Source organism: Theropithecus gelada, chromosome X (assembly GCF_003255815.1).
Source record: "Theropithecus gelada isolate Dixy chromosome X, Tgel_1.0, whole genome shotgun sequence".
Classification (NCBI taxonomy): domain Eukaryota; kingdom Metazoa; phylum Chordata; class Mammalia; order Primates; family Cercopithecidae; genus Theropithecus; species Theropithecus gelada.
In genome coordinates this window covers 39,392,485-39,413,696 of record NC_037689.1, presented here as the reverse complement: position 1 = coordinate 39,413,696, position 21,212 = coordinate 39,392,485, and the positions used below count along the sequence as shown (strand labels likewise).

The window sequence follows — 21,212 nt, the reverse complement described above, 5'->3', positions numbered from 1 at the left end:
TCCCAGCACTTTGGGAGGCCGAGACGGGCGGATCACGAGGTCAGGAGATCGAGACCATCCTGGCGAACACGGTGAAACCCCGTCTCTACTAAAAAATACAAAAAACTAGCCGGGCGAGGCGGCGGGCGCCTGTAGTCCCAGCTACTCGGGAGGCTGAGGCAGGAGAATGGCGTAAACCCGGGGGGCGGAGCTTGCAGTGAGCTGAGATCCGGCCACTGCACTCCAGCCCGGGCGACAGAGCCAGACTCCGTCTCAAAAAAAAAAAAACAAAAACAAAAACAAAACAAAAAAAAACCATGAGGAGTTAATTTCACTGCAGGACTACAGCATTTTTAAATAACATTTAGAAAATTCAGTTTCATGAACACTGTATGCACGTGGAAAAGCAAAAGTGAAGAATTTCCCCCCACCAACGATAGTGGAAAATACACATCCTGTTACTGGGGAGAAATATTCCAGTAAGTTTATTTTTCAAATTAGGAAAGGTAAAACAGTCCTAGTTTATTTTCTTTTCAGCTTTGTGGTGCGAGACGTTTCCTCCAGCTGTGTAGTTACGGGCTTTGATTTCTATATGACATTGGAAAATTCTCCATCCAAACTTTTGATAAATATCAATATTGTCTAACTTTTATTTCAGGGTTGGGCTCCTAGGCCAGATTATTTAAAAAGCTCCATCCCAGTTTTGATTTCAGGGTTGGGTTTCTAAACTAGATGATTAAAAGACTCAGTTTTTACCACTCAACCTAGTTTTATTTATTTTTTACACAATTTGGAGGAAGGTGGGTATCTGTATAAAATAAATATATTTTGCTCTTATCCCAGTAAGACTTTAATAATATTCTGTCCTAAAATTAGGATCAACAAAAAAATTTTTCCCATCTTTACATTTGGAAGTATCATGCCCTGTTGACTCAGAGGATTTCACCTATTGTCAAACGAACTGTTCTCAAGTCCCCTTAAAGAGCTGATTCCAGAGCCACTTGTCTAAACTCACCCCCGGCATTTACTTACCTTGTCAGAGGTTTCTGCAAATCCCCCAACACACCCAACAGGATATGACTCCCCCCTTGGGAAAAATGTGTTCGTCATGAACGTTTTAGTAAAATATTGCAACCTTCTTTCTCTCTTCAGCTTTTGTGCAGATTCCCAGCGAAGCGAATAGCTCAAATAAAGTTCGAGAACAAAAGACTTTGTTTCCTAGGTAACTTCCAAAAAGAAAATAAGTTTGGTGCATGCAGAGAGAGAGAGAGAGAGAGAGAGAGAGAGAGAGAAACTGATTGAAAGAGAGACAGAGAGAAAGAGGGAGACAAAGAGAGAGAATGAGCACTAGAGGAAAACCCCCCACCACCAGAGGCTTCATTTTGTAGGCGATTCCTTCCTTGAATAACAATGGACTGCAAAGTGTTGAAAGGATAGTGACCTGACTACAGGCTCTGACCAGCAGCCAAAAGCACTTTTTATTTAATGGTGACAGTACGATCGGCTGCCAGAGAATCCGTTTGTCTTGTTCTCCTTTTTTGATTTGAGAAGCTGAACATTTACAGTTCTGATAAATTAAATATAGGACAAGTTTCCTCTGCCGGACTACAAAGTCCAAGAGTAGTGTTAGGTGATGCAGTTTGCAGAGTGGGGGGCAGTGAATGGGGGAAAAAGGCAAATGGCATGACTGTCTAAGTTATATTACATTTAATTCAAGTTAGGAAAATACCACTTTTTAAATTAATTTTAAAGAAAAACCGTTAGTTAGAAACAAGAAAGTTTTCCCTAAAGTTAAAAGAGGGAACAAGGAAGAGTGTCTGGACAGAGTGGGATAGGGCTGTGAAGGAATGTTCTCAGAACCAATACCTTTCTACTCCATGGGGTCATGTGGCAACACTCAGTGGGGGAGGGCGAACGGGTGCTGTTAAACTATGAACATGAAATGCAAAAAAAGAAAAAATTAAAAATGTGCACACAACACACAGTGTATACTGGTTAGGCCAAATCTATGATATTAATGAAAGAATATACTGGGATAACTTTCTTCTTTCCTTCCCTCCTTCCTCCTTCCTTCCTTCCCTCCCTCCTTCCTTCCCTCTTTCCTTTTCTTCCCTCCTTCCTCCTTCCTTCCCTTCCTTCCCTCCCTCCCTCCTTCTTTCCTTTTTTCTTCTTTCCTTTCTTCTTCCCTTCCTTCTTCCCTTCTTCCTTCCCTTTCTTCCCTTCTTTCTTCCTTCCCTCCTTCCTTTCTTCCTTCTTCCTTCCCTCCTTCCTTTCTTCCTTCTTCCTTCCTTCCTCTTTCCTTCCTTGCTTCCTCCTTCCTTCTTTCCTACCTTCCTTCTTTCTTCCTTTTCTTCCTTCCCTCCTTCCTCCTTCCTTCCTACTTCCTTTTCTTCCTTCCCTCCTTCCTCCTTCCTTCCTTCTTTCTTCCTCCTTTCCTCCCTCCTTCCCTCCCTCCTTCCTTCCTTCTTCCTTCCCTCCCTCCCTTCTTTACTTTCCTCCCTCCTTTTCTTCCTTCCTACTTCCTTTCCTTCCTTCTTCCTTCCTTTTCCCTTCCCTCCTTTCTAATTTCCTTCCTTTCCTTTCTTCCTCCCTCCCTCCCTCCCTTTCTTCTTTCCCTCCTTCCTCCTTTCTTCCCTCCTTCCTCCTTCCCTCCCTTCCTTCCTTCCCTCCCTTCCTTCCTTCCCTCCCTTCCTTCCTTTCTTCCTTCCCTCCCTTCCTTCCTTTCTTCCTTCCCTCCTTGCTTTGTTTTTCCTTGCCTCCCTTTCTTCCCTTCTTCCTTCCTTTTTCCTTCCCTCCCTCCCTTCCTTTCTTCCTTCCCTCCTTCCTTCATTTTTCCTTCCCTCCCTTCCTTCCCTTCTTCCTTCCTTTTTCCTTCCCTCCCTTCCTTCCTTTCTTCCTTCTCTTCCTTCCTTTTATCTTCCCTTCCTTTCTCCTTCTCTTTCTTCCTTCCTTTTTCCTTCCCTTCCTTCCTTTCTTCCTTCTCTTCCTTCCTTTTTCCTTCCCTTCCTTTCTCCTTCCCTTCCTTCCTTCCCTTCCTTTCTCCTTCCCTTCGTTCTTTCCCTCCTTCCCTCCCTCCCTCCTTCCCTTCCTTCCTATCTTTATTTTTTCAGAGGTAGCATAAATAGTGGTTAAGACCACAGACTCTGAAGCTAGACTGTCTGAATTCAAATCCTGCCTCCACCACTTATTTTCTGTGTGGCCAGGGGCAATTCCTCAACCTCTCTAAGGTCAGTTTCCTCATCTGTAGTAATACAGAGAAATAATAGAATTTTCCCTCCAGTGCTGTTTTGAGGATTAAATGAGTAAAGTATATGTAATATACTTAGAAGAATCCTGGCACTTAATAAGTTCTATACATTAGTGCCGGGTACTACTACAACAATTATTATTATTAATGTACTTACCTTGTAGCTGTGAAATATCTGTGAAAATGTCTTTGCAAACTGTAACTTTGTTATCTTTTAGATTCCAACACCACTTGCTAATTTGGCGAAGAATGAATTATTTGCTTTTGTTGGAGTGATTTTATTTTCCTGTGAACTACTTGAAAGAAAATTCTCTGTGTGTAATTTCCTTCTCTAGACTCCTCAAAATTTACTTCTTTCTCCTATTCATAGACCACATTTGCAGACAGGGCCAGTTTCATGAGTGTGTGATCTGTGTAGCATTCCCATAGGGCCCTGCACTCAGAACGCCCCCATGCTTGGTTTCAGGTTGTGCTGTCACTGTTTTGAAATTCTTGAGTAAAGGATTCTTCATTTTCATTTTGCACTGGACCCCACAAATGATATAGCCAGTCCTATTTGGAGAATAATCTGGTAACCAGAATCCCCTCCTCAGGATCTACTGAGAAGGCCATTGAAACTTTTAAAACTCTAAGCCATATCAGCTTTAGATTCAGCTGGGCCTCTATTATAGCACTTATCTTACAGCATGGCTTTAATGGAACAGGAATTGGCCCTGAATGTGTCTATTTCATTTGTTAGATTGCGAATTCCTGGAGGTCAGGGGCCACATTTGATTTGCCTTTCAGTCTTCCATGATCCATCACTGTAAGAACCCATCAAAATATTTGTGCACCCGAATGATATAGTCTCTGTGTGTTTTAGCAGTGATGGGAACCCCAAAGAAAGTAAGGGGCAGCCAGGCACAGTGGCCCATGCCTGTAATCCCAGCACTTTGGGAGCCCAAGGCAGGCGGATCACTTGAGGTCAGGAGTTCGAGACCAGCCTGGCCAATATGGTGGAAACTTATCTCTACTAAAAATACAAAATTAGCTGGGCATAGTGGCGCATGCCTGTAATCCCAGCTACTCGGGAGGCTGAGGCAGGAGAATTGCTTGAACCTGGGAGGCAGAGGTTCCAGTGAGCCGAGATTGCACCACTGCACTCCAACCTGGGTGACAGAGCAAGACTCTGTCTTAGAGCGGGAGTGGGGGGCGGGGGAGGAAAGTAAAGGGAATGCTGAAGATCTCAGGAGGAAGCAAATTCCTCAGAATCCAAGGTACTTATCATCTTCATGCAAACAGGTGGAAACAAGTAGAGGAAACTGCCAGTGATACTTGCTTCCTCTGACGCTGGGCCTCGTTATTCTTAAGCCCATGGCAGACATGTGTTTTTGTGGGGAAAGCTTGGTTTCTAATTCTGTTCTATTTTTCTAAGTTTTAACTGAAAGAGTTGCTCATTAATGTTCAAAGCAAAGCAAATGTCCCCTCCTCAGGCCCAGTTAACTTTGATGTAGATCTTATTTAAGACTAATGATTTTGTAGGGTCTATGGCTCCCTCGCTGAAAGTGACCATTTTGATAGATGTGGTATATGTGGTCCGAGTTCAGACACTAACCTGGTTCTTTCCTAAAAATCAGCCACAGACAATGACGTGGAAGTCTCAAGTAAGAAACCAGGGTGTGTAAATGAGAGAGAAAGCTCACGTAAGTAGGAAAAAAGGGAGCCTGATAACAAAGCCTACATGGGAAAGGAACCTACTTCAAAGAAACCAAAAGCTTTGGTGTCTCATGGAAGTATTTTCAAAAAATTTCATAGTCAGATACTGCAGGTCAGTAAACATATTAATGATATGAATGTTAATATATACATTATGGTAGTTTGTCTTAAATCTCCTAAGTCAGCTCTCCTGTTGAAGAGTGAGGGGTGAGGAGTGGATTTCGTTTTTCATCTGTTTGAGAAACCCACCAACCCCATTAAATAAGCATGAGGTCATACCTAACAATGACTAAGGATGGCAAGTCCAGAGAAAGCACAAACTTTTCAGTTGTGGTCATCGTGATGGAGAGTTAAGGTCTCCTTGGGTTACACTCCATAGCAGATTTCTCCTCAGCTAATTGGTCTCTCCACTATTTTGATAGTAGCTCCAACCTCCAGCTTGTGAGGGTTGAAACTAGGTACTCTGGAGCTTGGATGTGGAAGGATTGTGTTCTTTGGTTCCTCTACTTAGACACAAGCTCTAGAGTCCCTGCAGATGGTCTGCAGATTCAGAGTATTTAAGTTTATAATATTAAAATGAGCTATAAGTATATAAATATACAGTTATATTTCTGGCATTAATTAGTAACTGCCTTAGTCTGGTATTTTAGAGGGCCCTCCACATAGAGGGGAGCAACACACACTGGGTTCTATTGGAGGGTAGAGAGGGGAAGAGGGAGAAGATTAGGAAAAATAATTAATGGGTACTAGACTTCATACCGGGGTGACAAAATAATCTGTACAACAAACCCACATGACACAGTTTACCCATATAACAAACCTGCACATGTAACCCTGAACTTAAAATAAAAGTTAAATAAAATTTAAAAACAACTAAAAGTAGAACTATCATTTGATCTAGCATCCCACTACCAGGTATCTACCCAAACGAAACGAAGTCATATATGAAAAAGACACTTGCACATGCATGCTTATAGCAGCACAATATGGAACCAACCTAAATGCTCATCAACCAATGAGTGAATAAAGAAAATGTGTTAAATATACACCATGGAATACTACTCAGTCATTAAACGGAATAAAATAATGTCCTCTGCAGCAACTTGGATGGAACTGGAGGTCATTATTCTAAGTGAAGTAACTCAGGAATGGAAAACCAAACACCATATGTTCTAACGTATAAGTGGGAGCTAAGCTATGAAGACGCAAAGACATACAGAGTGATATCATGGACTTTGAGGACTCGGGGCAGGGGACTTTGGGAGCAAGGTGAGGGATAAAAAACTATATATTGGGTAACAGTGTACACTGCTCAGTTGAATGGGTGCACTAAAATTTCATAATTCACCACTGAAGAACTCACTCATGTAATCAAAAACCACCTGTACCTAAAAACTATTGAAACATTTTTTTAAAAACCTTAAAAATAAAATAAAGCATCCTCTTTCCTGGATGTTTAGTCAAAAGAAGTAAGATTGTTCTGAATATTTCTGACTACATTGTTTATATGATGAATGCAATAATCAGTTCATAGTATATATATATTTTTCTAAATTATCTAAGAAATACAACTGCAAGAGAACTGCTACCTCAGGTCATCCCTGCATGGCTCAGCCTGCCATGCCTTAATGGGTGCTGATGGATAAGGTTAGGGAAAGCTGGATGCTGATCAAACTTATATGAAGTAAATTATTCTTCCACAACTGTTTAAATGAATCCCATTGCTTATTCAGAGAAAGACTAACCATTTCTTGTTCATAACTCTATTTTTCTGCCTCAACAGTGCTCAATAAATATGTGTCGTACAGCTAACATGCTCACGTGCCTGGCATAAGCAAACAAAAATTCTCTTCTAGAGAAATAACATCAAATTATTTCCACCCACATATAATTTTTCAGTACAACATCCAGTACAAGGTCAAAGACAGCAAAGCACAGGAGGAGATAAGACAGCATGAGCAGGAAACATCCAAAACAACAGATAATGGAAGCAGATCCACAGGGGACTCCTGATTGTGGAATCATCACTCAGTACAAGAGTGGCAGTGAACAACTTTGGTTTCCCCAGAATAAGCATGGTAGGACAAGTGTTAGGCATTCATTCATTCAATTATTCATTCGTTCGTTCAAGATCATTTATTTGATGTGGATCAAAATTGGCCCCAGTGGAAACAAACTGTCAGGTTAAAAATAATTTCTCCCTCATGGGTATATGTATATTCACTGTACAAGTCTTTCAACTTCTCTGTACATTTGAGATTTTTCATAATAAACCGTTGAAGAAAAATGCAAAAAAAAAAAAAAAAAAAGAGTGATTTCCTCCTCTTTTTCCAGACTCCTATTCTGGCCCTTCTACCACTGATTTTGAGAAGCCTCAGACTCCAACTTGCAGCATTTTAGAATCAGCAACTACCAGCCATGCCCATCTTGTCCCTGACAAAAGATGATTCTTTTGATGCTTTCACTCCATCTCTACCCCTGCTGGCCTCATCAGCCATATCCTCAAATCCTTTTCCTAGCTTCCCATGAGTTGCTTCAACAAAAGCCAGAATTATACTTATGACCAGTGTTCAGAATGCGAAATAACAAACATTATGCTCAAAAGCAGCCAAATAAATGTCTTTGGTATATAATGAAGGAAGATTTTTCAAACCCCAGTCTTTCTTGAGGTATGTGTGTGAGAAAAGTTCATTTCTCCCCTTTTATGGCTATGAACAAGCACTTCCCCAAAGGTTTCAAGATGATCCCCAATCTTTCTCTTACTACCAAAAGAAAAATAATCCCTCCACTCCATATTTTACTTTCTTTTGGGTTTTATTTTATATGCTGATGGGGGCTTATTTTCCTTCGAAACTTTCCAAAAGACATCTGTTAAAATGTTGTGGGTATTCCAGCAGGAAATGTTTTGAAAAATTGGCTTTGGTTTGTGATCTAACTGATACCACATGGCACTTATAGCAGTTGACTTTCAGAGCTGATTTATTGCTATCATACTGTCTTAAACATGAAAAATATTTACTGGAGGCTGGATGCTGTGTTACATTTGAAAACAAGAATGAGACCTTACTGCAAAGATGTCCATTGCAAACCACACTGGGTTTCTAGTGAGACGATATGGGCTTTTATTTTCACTCGACCATGGGGCTTGTTTGTCCTTAAGCCAAATCCTTGCATTTTTGCACATACTATGTCCTATTGGCCTCAGCTTTTCCTGTGCAGGAGTGTTTGTGGATGTGTCGTACATAAATATGAACTGCTTTGATCTTTCTCAAAGGCTTCAAGAAGTCTGACAATGCCTTCTTCACATGTCATTCTTGTTGCTACAATTATGTAGTACTTTTATTCCCTTGAGACTGTCTCAAAGTCTCCCAAAGGCTGGCACTGTGCTCTTATCTTCCAAACATGTTTAGTAACATCATTCTACATTCACCCTGTGCTTCCCCCTTCCCCTCTCCTCAACTCCAACATTCATCAAGGTGAACAATCATGGGTAAACACAATGAAGAGGTAGGCAGAAGTTTAAGGCACATCCTATGCTTTCTCTGTTTTAGGCCTTCTTCCCTCTCTGGGTTTGTCCTTTGCCACCACTCTCTCCTCGGCAGTCAGAGCCTTCATGCTTACCCAAAGTACCTGAATGCAGCACTCCCACCTGGCATGCCATCCTTAACCCCAAGTGCCCAAACTCTTCACACTAACCTTTCAGCCAGCTTCAAGGCTAGAAAGAAGCCCCTCTAGGGTGCTAGAAAGAATGCACCCTTATTAGGGTGCTGACAACACATCATAAAAAACCCAATCCACAGTGATTTATTCCAGTCACTGTGGCGAAGTTCTGGGTAATGGTTGTGGAGAGGGATATTTGGGAACAGGTGCCTACTGAGTTCTTTCTCTAACCACTATATACATTAATATTTATTTAAAACACAAAAAGCATTATTATTCAGGCCTGGGGAATATCCTCTTATTAATAAGTCTGTTTTTCCAAATCATGCTTTACTTCCTTTCCCTGAGAGATATAGCTATCACCACTTTCTTGATTCTCCTGAGGGACACTTTGCAAAAAAAAAAAAAAAAAGTATGTGTGTGTATATATATATGTGTGTGTGTGTGTGTGTGTGTATATATATATATATATATATACACACACAGACACAAAAGGCCAATAAGCATATATTAAGGTGCTTGACATCATCGCTCATCAGGAAAATTCAAAAGAAAACCACACTGTGGACTAGAGGGGCTAAGATGAAAAATATTAATACACTTAATGTTGACAAAGATGTAGAGCAACTGGAACTCTCATAAATGCTGGTGGGAGTGTAAAATGGTGTAGCTTTGGAGACTATTTGGCAGTATACAATCTTAAACATATATATATATACCCTTTAATTCCATCTCAGGTATATAGACTTAAGAAAAATGAGTATGTCCACAAAAAAACTTGCACAAAAATACTTATAAAATACTTATAAAACTTATAGTACCTTTATTCATAAAAGCCAACAAACAAACAAACAATACCCCACAACTAGAAACAACCCAAACATCTCCCAGCAGCAGAATGGATAAACAGATTGTGCAATCCTATATTCATACAATGGAAAACTACACAATAACATCAATCTCAAAAAAGTATATGTAGCAAAAGCAGCCAAGACACAAAAAGAGTACATGCTCATTCATTTTTAAATCCTATCCTGTTGGTAGATGTTTGGAGTGTGACAACTCTCCCTAGTGAGCAAAGCTTGAATGGCGATGACAATGGTGCAGTTTTCACCCAAAAAGAGGCTTTCTGAAAGAGAGTATGTGACTGCAAAGCATCTCTCTCTCTCCTTTTGATCTCAGCTGTAATGGAACAAAAATTCTTAGGGTAATGGAATGCAAAATAATTTTATATATGTTAAAGTTCAAGAACACTTTGTTTAATCACATCCTATTAATGAAGCATTTTAAATGTGCAAAGCATAACACAATTATATTTTGGAACATTTGTGGAAAATAGTCCCCACATGAATGGAAAAGAGGGCTAAAGAGAACCCAGGATGGAGACTGCTTCCTGCTGGCTGGTCAGCACAGTCATTTATTCCCAGGAATTGCTCTGTACTGTCAAGAACACAAAACAGGGCCCACTGGACCATGATCACTGTGATGTTGATGCCAGTATCTTATTCATTCCCTGTGGTCAGCTTGGCCAATTAGTGGAGCCACTGCCAAGGGCCACTCAGTTCCATCAACCCTCAAAGGTTGCTAGAACCAAATAAAAGACATGAGTAAGGAAAAGGCAGGCCAGGCTTTGAAGTGCAGGGAAGAAAGAATCTTTGAACTCCTACAAACAGTGCAAATACCCTCACTCATATCAGAGAAGCTGGCAGTGTGAGTCAACAGAACAGCCCAGAAGTGATAGGAGCACTCCTCTATGGCCCTCAGCTGGGGGAGTCAGAGGCGTGTGGTAACTGCAGAAATGTCACACACACTCAGGCCCACTCCAAGGGAACCTTTGCACTGCTAACTCAGGCCAGCTGTGGCTGAAGCTCAGTAGAGCCATACTTGACCTCATTACTGCAAATTTTTAAAAAGCAAAAAATGTAAGACCTCACACATAAACCATGCACATTCTGCCTTTACTGTTTTTCCCTTTTTATTTGTTTTGAGTACAGATCTATTAATGTTAGCACATGTATAGACTCTTGTAACCACGACCACAATCAGGACATAGAACTGTTCTATTACCCCCCCCAAAACTCCCCTGTGGTATTCCGTTATAGTCGCAACCTCCCCCAACCTCTACCCCTGGCAGCCACTAATCTGTTCTCCATCTCTGTGGCTTTGTCTTTTGTCATATGAATGGAATTATACACTAGGTAACCATTTGAGACTGGTTTCTTTCACCCAGAATAATGCCTTTGTGATCCATCCAAGTTGTTGTGTTTATCAATAATTCATTCCTTTTTATTGTGAGTAGTGTTCCATTGTCTGCCTATATTTTGAACAGTGAAAAAAGTCTCAGGCATGCAACAGAATGTCAACCTGAGAATATTCTGTAATGATATGTATAGACAAGTACTTTTATTGACAGTTCCACTGCCAGGTAAATATTTAAAAGAGAAAGAAAGAATTCCAAAACTAAACTGTAGTAAGGAATTTTCTTTATTTCTCACAGTATTTAATATGAACCAGACTCATTGGTTAATGTTTTCATTAGCTATTGTGCTGGCTATTAAGCTATTGTCTCTCAGTTCTGAACCTATTCTGTGCCCTGCTGGGACTTTGCAAACATTTCTTCCTTGCCAGCTCCTCCCTGTTAGGTTCTTTCAGTGGGAGTGCAAGAGGAGATCAGAAGGCTGGAAGAGGAAGAAGGGACTTACTTCTTGGCACTCACTGTTTCTGTTAGCATCATCCCAGCAGTGGTCCTTTGCCCCCAGCTATGGCAATTGGTTTCAGCCCTCATCTGTTTCGTCACTCCCAGAACCAGCCTCATTATGGCCCCCGTCAGAGATGCTAGTCAGACCCAGCCGTCTAGTACCCCTTTCTAGATTCCAGCTGTGTGTGGTCCTTCTTCGGAGCTTCTGATGCATTAGCACCTGGCAGGCAGCACTCCCTACTCGAAGGTCTGGGTCCCAGTTCCTCAGAAGCTTCTGAGCTTCAGAGCTCCTGAGGCACCAGCACCAGCCAGGCCATGGTTACTCTCCAGAGGTCTGAGTTCTAGTACTGCAGGCTGCTCCAATAACTCCAACCCCTTCCTTCCATTCCTCCAGCCCTGGGAGTGTTAGCTTCTTGCTGCTGTTACTATCTCAGTGTCACCTGTTTCCCATTTGCCCTGTTAGTCTTGTAATAATAATGTCCCTATGTTAAATTCCTTTTGTGAAAATAGCTGGTGTGGTTTCTGTTTTCCTGACTGGAGCCTGACTGATAAACCACATGGAACCAGGCTTTTACCCTCTGGATTGCTCTTGACTAAGGTATCTAAGGTCCTTGCTGCTTCCTGTTCTGAGTCCAATCAGGACAATATGAACCAGCGTGATGTGGGGAGTCAACATGACAATGATCTCTGCAGCTTATGTTATGGCAGAGAGGAGAACTGAAATGATCTTAAAAGCAAACTGCTTCTGGTTAGCCTTGAAAATGGGTATAGAGGAGAAAAGAATTTGTTGTGGTCAATAGCTGTATCATTCCACAGGCCAGGTGTTGTGCTGATTTACTTCAAGAAAAATACCACATCTGAACAGAAGATACAATTAAAGTCACCAGCTGTTTATAGCCAGTCTCCAAGATCCATCTCCCTTCTCCAAAGACCAAACAGGTGAGTTAAATGGGAGGTATATAGGCATCACCACTTCTGCAATCTTATACCTGACACTAACATCAAACACTCCTCTCTCTACTAAACCAAAAAGCAATCTCTAGAGATTCAGGAAATTAATCCTATACACACATACCCTGACATTGTCATAAAGCACAGCTTCTTCAGGTCATTGTTATTTTTGTGCCCAAAACCCTTCAATAATTTGCTAGGCTTATGGAATAAATTCAAACTTTCTAGTCTGGCATTCAAGATCCTTCAAGATCTGGCCTACTGAAGCATTATAGCCAGTGCCCTCTGTTGACACACCACTTTTCTCACCAGCCAAAGCAAAGTATTTGAACTCGTGTATACACTCCATCTCCTGACTCTTACGGTTTCCTCGGTCTATAATCCTTTTCCTCCCAGTGTTCACATCAAAATTCTACCCCATCCTCCAAGGCCTTCTCAAATACTACATTTTCCACGAAGTTTAATCCTGCCACCCCACCCCATTCCAACACCACACACCAGTTAGGCATTCACACTTTCAAGTCAATACAATAGAATTGCCTCTAGTCTCCATGTACTCTGGATGAAACAGATTATGTATCATTCATGTTTGTATCCTTCTAGTACTTATTAATAGTAGGCACTCAGTTAATTTTTTTTTTCAAAATGAAGGAATAAATGAGAAAACAGTGGGAGAAAGGGCATTTCAGGTGGAGATATTGTTTCGAGAGTACAGGAGGTTTTCTGGAGAAGCATGTGTAGTTTGGGTTGGCTGAGGTCTATAGTCTGTGCAAAGGATTTATGGGAAATCCACCCGGAAAGGTAAGTTAGTACCCAACTATAGAGAGTCTGGAGAGTTGGGCTAAGGATTTGAACTTATTTCTTTGGGCAGAACGGAAAAACGGAAGGTTTGGGATCAGAGAAGAATTTGTATGTCAAAGATTCGCATAGCAAAGTTAGTATTTTTCTTAACTGATTTAAAGGAGCAAATTATCTGAGATACAGAGAACACCTAAGCCGAAGCAAGAAAGATTTAATTTGGATGGACAGAACCATTTTAGACAGAAGGTCATAAAACAACAGAATACTTTTGAGAGAGCTTATGAAGACATATGAAGACAATTTATAAAGGTAAAATAGATTTGTCTAGGACAAGTCTGGATATATCTAACTCTTATATAGCAAAGGCAAGGCTTGATCAGCGTTTCTCAATCCCAACTCTATTGTAAACAAATGGAAAACTGAAAATCTTAAATGAACCCACAGAGAAAGGGAAGGATGGAAGAGGATGAACAACAGAAGATAGGGCTGGGGATAGGAAAGAGAACAAGGCAGTGAGAAGGTCTTTATCTCTTGGTCAAGTACTATTGAAACACCCTTCCTGCCAGCTCTGGTCTTTGACCTTCTCTCCTGGCTAGCTCCCCTGTAAGTTACTTTGATTCTTCTCAGAAGCTGCTTTCTCATAAGACTCATTTTTTTCTTCCTGATAGAAAATGGGAGAGTAAACATGGTCATTGTTTATAGCTCTGAACTATGACTAAGACGGTCTGGGTCCTAGTTTGAGTGACTTCCTTCATTTCCTTCCCAGTAAGGCAGTTGGAATGTCCCCTGCCCTTCAAAGACACATCCTTGCTAAAAAGAAAAGTTTGATTTGACATCAGTCTTTTATTTTAAAATCCCTGGATTATCAGGCTGTGAAATGACAAAGAATCCCTGATATTTTATTCCTGGCTAATTTTATCAAGTCTGGCAAACAGTACAACTGTAAAGGCAATATGTTGAAATGAATTCACTGTTGATCCTGATGATGAGGATTTAGGTCTTAGTGTTCCTCTGGAACCAAATCAACTTTTGCCATAGGGGCTCCATCTCATACCAAGTATCTTCATCCACTGCCATAGAGACCATCAGATATCCCACCCCTCGATCATTCTGATGAGGCTTGGAGAGGAAAACTTGTTGAGACTGCTGGCATCCCACTACATTTAAGGAAGGGTGACCTCCTTACTTATCTGTCTAGATAACAGAATCTAAGCAAGGACTTGGACTTCAAGGGTCCTCATGGACTCTACTGCAGAGTGAAAGCAGAAAAAGGAGATGTTCCAACTCAAGTACTAACCCTGGTGAGTAGTGACTGTGTGGACTCAGTGGAAGACAGTGCTGTAATTGAATAGGAATGTCTGCCTTAGGCTTGCGAAAGGGAAGAGCAAGTGCATGTCCCAAGTATTTGCAGATCCAGGCCTGGACTGAAAGACATGACTGATGAGAACCAATGAGCTGAACATTCCATTCAGCAGCGGGTAAGGGTGAACTGCTATGGCTAATTGATTCCATAGTCTGAAATGGGAATCTATGCTGTGACAGTGTGCGCGGAGCCGAAGTGCTCAATACCATGACAGCTTTTAATCACCTTAGATCAGATTCTCTGCGATCTTCTAGATTTTGTTATATAAACTAAAGAAGTTCTGCACTAAGCATTTCTTGGGTGAACTCACCTTCACCTGAAGTCATATATCCATCAGAAGCACTAGGGGTGTAAGTGCCAACCCAGAAACTGTGAAATGTCTATGGTGCCAACTGTGTGTGTGTGTGTGTATCTATTTTGAAATAATTTAGACTTAAGGAAAAGTTGTAAAAATAGCAGAGTGTTCCCATTACTCGTTACTCAGCTTTTCCTAATGGAAAAGCTTACATAGCCATAGTACATCTGTTGAAACCAGGTCATTAGCATTGATAAATACTATTAACTAATCTATTAACCTTATTTAAATTTTGTCAGTTTTCCCATTGATGCTTTTTTCCTCAACCAGGATCCAATCCAGGATTGCACATTGCATTCAGTTGTCAAATTTCCTCAGTCCCCTTCATTTTTGTTTTATTTTGTTTTCGAGACAGAGTCTTGCCCTGTCATCCAGGCAGAAGTGCAATGATGCAATCATGGCTCACTGTAGCCTCGACCTCCCAGGCTGAAGCAATCCTCCCATCTCCACCTCCCAAGTAGCTGGGACCGCAGGCATATACCACCATGCCTGGCTAAGTTTAAAAATTTTTTTTTTTGTAGAGATGAGGTCTTGCTATGTTGCCCAGGCTGGTCTCAAATTCCTGAGCTCAGCCAGTCTTCCCACTTCAGCATCCCAAAGTGTTGGGATTATGGGCGTGAGTCTTTGTTTTCCATGACCTTAGTATTTTCAAAGAGTACTGGTCAATTATTTTATAGAGTGTCCTTCAGTTGGGGTTTGTCAGATGTTTTCTCATGATTAGATTGAGGCAACATATTTTTTGACAAGGGTCTCTCACAGAAGTGTTATCTCAGTGCATCACATCAGGAGGTCCATGCACAGGTGTGTTCCCTTACTGGTGATATTAACTTTGGTCACTTGGTTAAGATGGGGAGGACCAGGTGAACTTCTGTGGATTCATAAGAACCTTGGCTCATTTCTGACCCATTGATGATGACAAAAGGAGCAAAGATGTGAATGGACCAGAACCACTTGACAGCTGAAGCAACAAACTGCACTTTGCTTTTTAATTATATGATTTGGATAGATGTTAGACAACATCTGCAGTGAGCTGTTACAGGAGCTGTGCATGATGGTCAGAGGGAATAACTCAGATGAGCGACTGGGCATTATCACAGACAGAACCATCCAGGAGGCTAACTGGGATGGGGATGATGCAATATCTTTCACAGGATATTTTAAGTTTTTGGAGAAGGTGGACATAGAACAGAAAATGAACATCTGATTTCTTGACTAAAGAACTGAGACTAAACTGTTCCATACTCTCTAGTATTTAACAACTGGAACTTGAGAGTCCTCCTGTCCACCAGCCCCACCTATACCCCATCATGCCCCATCTCCCAAAATGCTACTATTGATGCATGACAACTCCAGATGTGCTTGGTCAACACAAGCCTGCCTTTGATGCAAACAGGGCATTACAGAATAGTACACCCAGTCTATTTCTCTTCAGTCTGAATTCACTGGTTCTCCATTTCTAAATGTTATCTCCACTCTTCTGCTGCTGACGCCACATGTCCATCCAGTCTGAGAAAGTGAGAGGGGGAACCATGCCAAGCTAATTCACTGGACTAGACTGTAGGCTTCCGCATGCTCCTTCAATCTTGTCCCTATGTCCTTTGCTTCCTGCTTCTGTCACCCAACAGAGGTGTGAATGCAGCAACTGCACTTGGTCTTTTAGTCTCCCTGCTTTTTATTAACCCCCCAAATTCCCTCTGTTACACGTGGAACCCCAAGCTGTGCCTATTGAATATATTTCTGACTTGGCAAGAAAGTTCTGTGGTCTGGAAGTTTTTATTTACCTTCACTCATAAATGGGACTCTGGGATGTTGTCTCCCCGTGAGCTTTTCAGGGACCAGCACTTCTCTCAGAACAATGTGACCATCTCTTGGTCCCCTCCATTCTGCCCAGTCAGTCATCAAAGGTCTGCTTGATAGAGATACTTTTCTTTTAAAAAATTTTGACAGGGCGCGGTGGCTCATGCCTGTAATCCCAGCACTTTCAGAGGCTGAGGTGGGCGGATCATGAGGTCAGGAGATTGAGACCATCCTGGCTAACACAGTGAAACCCCATCTCTACTAAAAATACAAAAAATTAGCTGGGTGTGGTGGCAAACGCCTGTAATCCCAGCTACTCGGGAGGCTGAGGCAGGAGAATGGTGTGAACCCAGGAGGCGGAGCTTGCAGTGAGCCGAGATGGCGCCACTGCACTCCATCCAGCCTGGATGGAGTAAAAGAAGCAGGAAGACCTTTATGAACTGATAAGGAGTGATTTCTAAGACATACTCTTAATTGAAAAAAAAAATTTAATTCAAAAAAAATTTTTTTTTAATTTTTAATTTTTTTTAGAGATAGGGTCTCACTCTGTCACCCAGGCTGGATGGAGTACAGTGGTGTCATCATGGCTCACCGCAGCCTCCAACTCCTGGGCTCAAGCGATCCTCCTGCATCAGCCTCCCAAGTAGCTGGGACTGCAGACACATGCCACTGCACCTAGTGGAGATGCTCTTCTTGAAAGGCGCAAGGTGTACAACCAAGTGTTCTAGGTGGCTTGCCCAGGTCATTCTCTTTCTCTGGCCTGTGATTCTCCACACACATATCTACATGGCTACTTTTGTTAGTGCAGTGTTGGTTCTTCAGAAAATAGCCATATGCCTGCTGATTTGCTTAGTTTGGGGACACCATCGCCACCACAATGGCTGCTCTGACAATATGCCTGGGGGCTTTCTCATGGCTTTTTGAACAAGGAGGCTGGGCACCCTATTGAGCCTCCTGCATTCACACCTCTGCAGCATGGTTTATGCCTCAATGTTATGTGCACTGGAATGCTTTCCACTTCACATTTCCAAATAGATTACTGTTAAGGAAATTCCTAATTGATCCTATCTGAGATTTAAAGATTGTCCTCAGTATCTTGAAGGATTTTACATGGGGCAAATGATTATGCTGGAAGCTATAGTCAGCTCCTAATGGAGATCTAAAGCATCAAATGTATTGTAGCATCAGCCGCCTGGCTGAGGAGCCTCCTGGCTCCTCATGTAGACCACTGCTAATGCCTTAGAGACATGGTCTCACATTTGTGGCCAATCTGAGGTGGAATGATAGGCCTCTGAGCAAGCCAGTGCAGCTTCTTTGCTAGAGTCAGCTTAGTTTAGACTTCATTGAATCAGGTAATCAGGTTGTTGTCATCCTAACATCTGTCTGTGTAAGTCTCTTCATTCATAAATCTGTCCTTGGTGGACTTTCTCTGACTCATTGCTTACTTGTTTGCTTGCTTCCTTGCTTAGGAAGGAAAACTTACACACAATTCTTTTTTTATTATTTTTTTGAGACACAGTTTTGCTGTATCACCCAGGTTGGAGTGCAGTGGCATGATCTCAGCTCACTGCAGCCTCTGCCTCCTGGGCTTAAGTGATCCTTCCACCTCAGCCTCCCGAGTAGCTAGGACTACAGGTGTGCGCCACTATGCTTGGCTGTTTTTTCTTTTCTTTTCTTTTCTTTTTTTTTTTTTCTTATAGACGGGGGTCTCACAATGTCACCCAGGCTGGTCTCAAACTCCTGAGCTCAAGTGATCCACCAGCCTCAGCCTCCCAAAGTGTTGGGATTACAGGTATCAGCCACCGCGCGTGACCCACACAATTATTCAGGAAGGGAATGGCTAAAGAATACCACCTTCAAGGGATGGGGAAGGGGTGGGAATCAGGGGAGTGGCCAGGTGGGATGACTTAAGTGTGAATGAATGTGAAAGAATGAGGAATTCCTTTTAAAGTATAATTTTGACTTTGAGATCAAGTGATGTAATACAGGAATTGTATAAAAGGGAAGAATTATCTGATAGTCATCTGTGGGGTACCTCAAAGGCTCTTTGACTTGCATATTTAAAATTCCTAAGTATATGACTTTCCCCTTTTGGTTGTATAGCAAGCTGTTTTGTTTTCATTTTGAGACAGAGTCTCACTCTGTCACCCAGGCTGGAGTGCAGTGGTGCAATCTCAGCTCACTGCAACCTCTGCTTCCCAGGTTCCAGTGATTCTCCTGCCTCAGCCTCCTGAGTAGCTGGGATTGATGGGTGCCTGCCACCGCAACTGGCTAATTTTGTATTTTTAGTGGAGAATGGGTTTCACCATGTTGGCCAGGCTGGTCTCGAACAAACTCCTAACCTCAAGTGATCCGCCTGCCTCAGCCTCCTAAAGTGCTGGGATTACAGGCATGAAGCAAGGTGTTTTAATCCACAATTATGCCTTACTGTTCCATTTAAAACTATATTCATTAATCTATCAATAAATATTTGTGGTTAAAATGAAACAAAAATACTGCTTTCCAAAGTTATTAAAGGTTAGCTATTTTCTTCCCCACCTCTTTCAGGGTGGTTGTTATTCATTTGTAATGTAGTTAGGTTTATGTGGTGCTGTTTGTTTTCCATTTGGGGTTCTCCTCACATCCTGGTTGATGATAATTATTTATTTATGGGGGGATATATAGAACATTACCTGAGCTATAACCCAAAAAATATACTCAGAGAAATGCCATCCCCCTTGAACCTGCCACCACCATCCCATCCCCCCATTTTTTCTACCCCACTCCCACTCATCCCCTGTAGGGAAATCCATCTCATTTATTTTTGGTTTATCCTTCCTGTACAGTCAATTTCATTATAATGCATGTTTTGAAAGTTCAAGTTTGTTCCACTGTGATCAATATCAATGTGATTGATATTGATTCAAATTTGTTCCAATGTGATTGATATCTTAGGTATCACGTGAATATCTAAGATATCTTAGGTATTCACGTTTGAGCATAATGTGAGACTCTCTAGATGAACACAGCAACTGCACACAGCCGAACTGAGCTGCATAAGAGTACATAACACACACACATATCAAGTATCTACCCGCTACCTCAGTTCACTCCATATATTAGGAGCCACACCTGCCCACACCTGGTGTTATGACCTTCCCTCCGGTTTCAGGTAACCTTCCATCCTGTCCTTCCCAGTAACTCATAAGCTGTGGCCCTTCTGTTGCCCAACTCCCAGCCAACTCCAGGACTTTTTTGGGTGAAGTGCCAATTTATTGCAGTATTTGTGTATTTTTAACCATTTACAATGTGTAAAACTGTGCTATTGTATTTTATTAGGTTCCTATTTGTGTGTATGTGTGTGTGTGTGTGTGTGTGTGTGTGTGTGGTCATGGAAGAAATTTTTGAGTGTTGTGCCCCTAACTTCATTTTCTCCATAAGCCCTTTGTTTTTTATTGTGCAATTTTGCATAGTGTGGAGAGTTTTAGGGATGCATATGTTGTGTCACAGCAGAATGGACTCTTTTATCCAAATAAGTGGCTACTTGTATATTTTCTTATATAGTTATAGATCACTTATGACTGGGATGCATTCTGAGAAATACGTCCTCAGGCAATTTTCTTGTGCAAACATCTTAGAGTGTACTTACACAAACTTAGAAGGTACAGCCTACTACGTACTTAGGCTATATGGTAGAGCCTATTGCTCCTAGGCTACAAATCTGTATGGCATGTTACTGTACTGAATACAGTAGGCAATTGTGAAACAATGTGAAGTATTTGTGTATCTAAACACAGGTAAACATAGAAAAGGTACAGCAAAAATATGACATTATAATTTTATGGGCCCAACAGACTATATGCAGTCTGTTGTTGACAGAAATGTTATTATGTGCTATATGACTATATACTCTTATTTCTAAAGTGAAGGGTAGCATACTGTGGACACTTTTTTGGGCTTTGCCTTTTTCAATTAAGAGTATGTCTTAGAAATCACTCCTTATCAGTTCATAAAGGTCTTCCTGCTGCTTTTACTCCATCACTCTTCTATGTATAGGTATTTGGGTTGTTTCCAACATCTTGTAATTGTTAGCAATGCTGAAAGAAATAACCTTTTTGTGTTACTGGAGGTGTATCTTTAGTAGAATTGCAAAAGCAGAAGGTAAGTGCATATGTAGTTTGGTTAGATATTGCCAAATTGCCCTCAGTTAGGTTGGACCACGTTTGAATTTCCACCAGCAATGTATGAGAGTGCTTATTTCTCCAGTTTCATTAACAGAATACATTGTTATATTGTTTAATTTTTGCCAGTCTAATAGGTAATATGTGGAATCTCAGTGTTGTTTGCATTTCTTTTTTTTCTTTTCTTTCTTCCTTTTTTTTTTTTTTTTTTTTTTGAGACAGAGTCTCCTCTGTCATGCAGGCTGGAGTGTAGTGGTGTGATCACAGCAACCTCAACCTCCCCAAGCTCAAGTGATTCTCCCACCTCAGCCTCCTGAGTAGCTGGGACTACAGGCACACCCCATCAGGCCCAGCTAATTTTTGCATTTTTTTGTAGAGATGGGGTTTCACCATGTTACCCAGGCTGGTCTCAAACTCCTGGGCTCAAGTGATCCTCCTACCTGAGCCTCCCAAAATGCTGGGATTACAGGCTGCAGAATGCTCCGGCCTGCATTTCTAATTGAGAG

General features: G+C 41.5%; 1 protein-coding gene across 4 annotated transcripts in view; it reads right to left on the bottom strand.

The window, feature by feature from the left end:
* Positions 1–21,212, bottom strand: part of NHS (NHS actin remodeling regulator) — a 368,117-nt gene that overhangs the window by 15,746 nt on the left and 331,159 nt on the right. For 2 of the 4 annotated variants that reach the window (XM_025372269.1, XM_025372271.1), the window contains exon 4: positions 1,846–1,908. The exons of the other annotated variants lie outside the window; for them this stretch is intronic. In XM_025372269.1, coding sequence (XP_025228054.1) covers positions 1,846–1,908 — 63 coding nt within the window. The remainder of the gene's footprint in view (positions 1–1,845; positions 1,909–21,212) is intronic. 4 annotated transcript variants of the gene reach the window in all.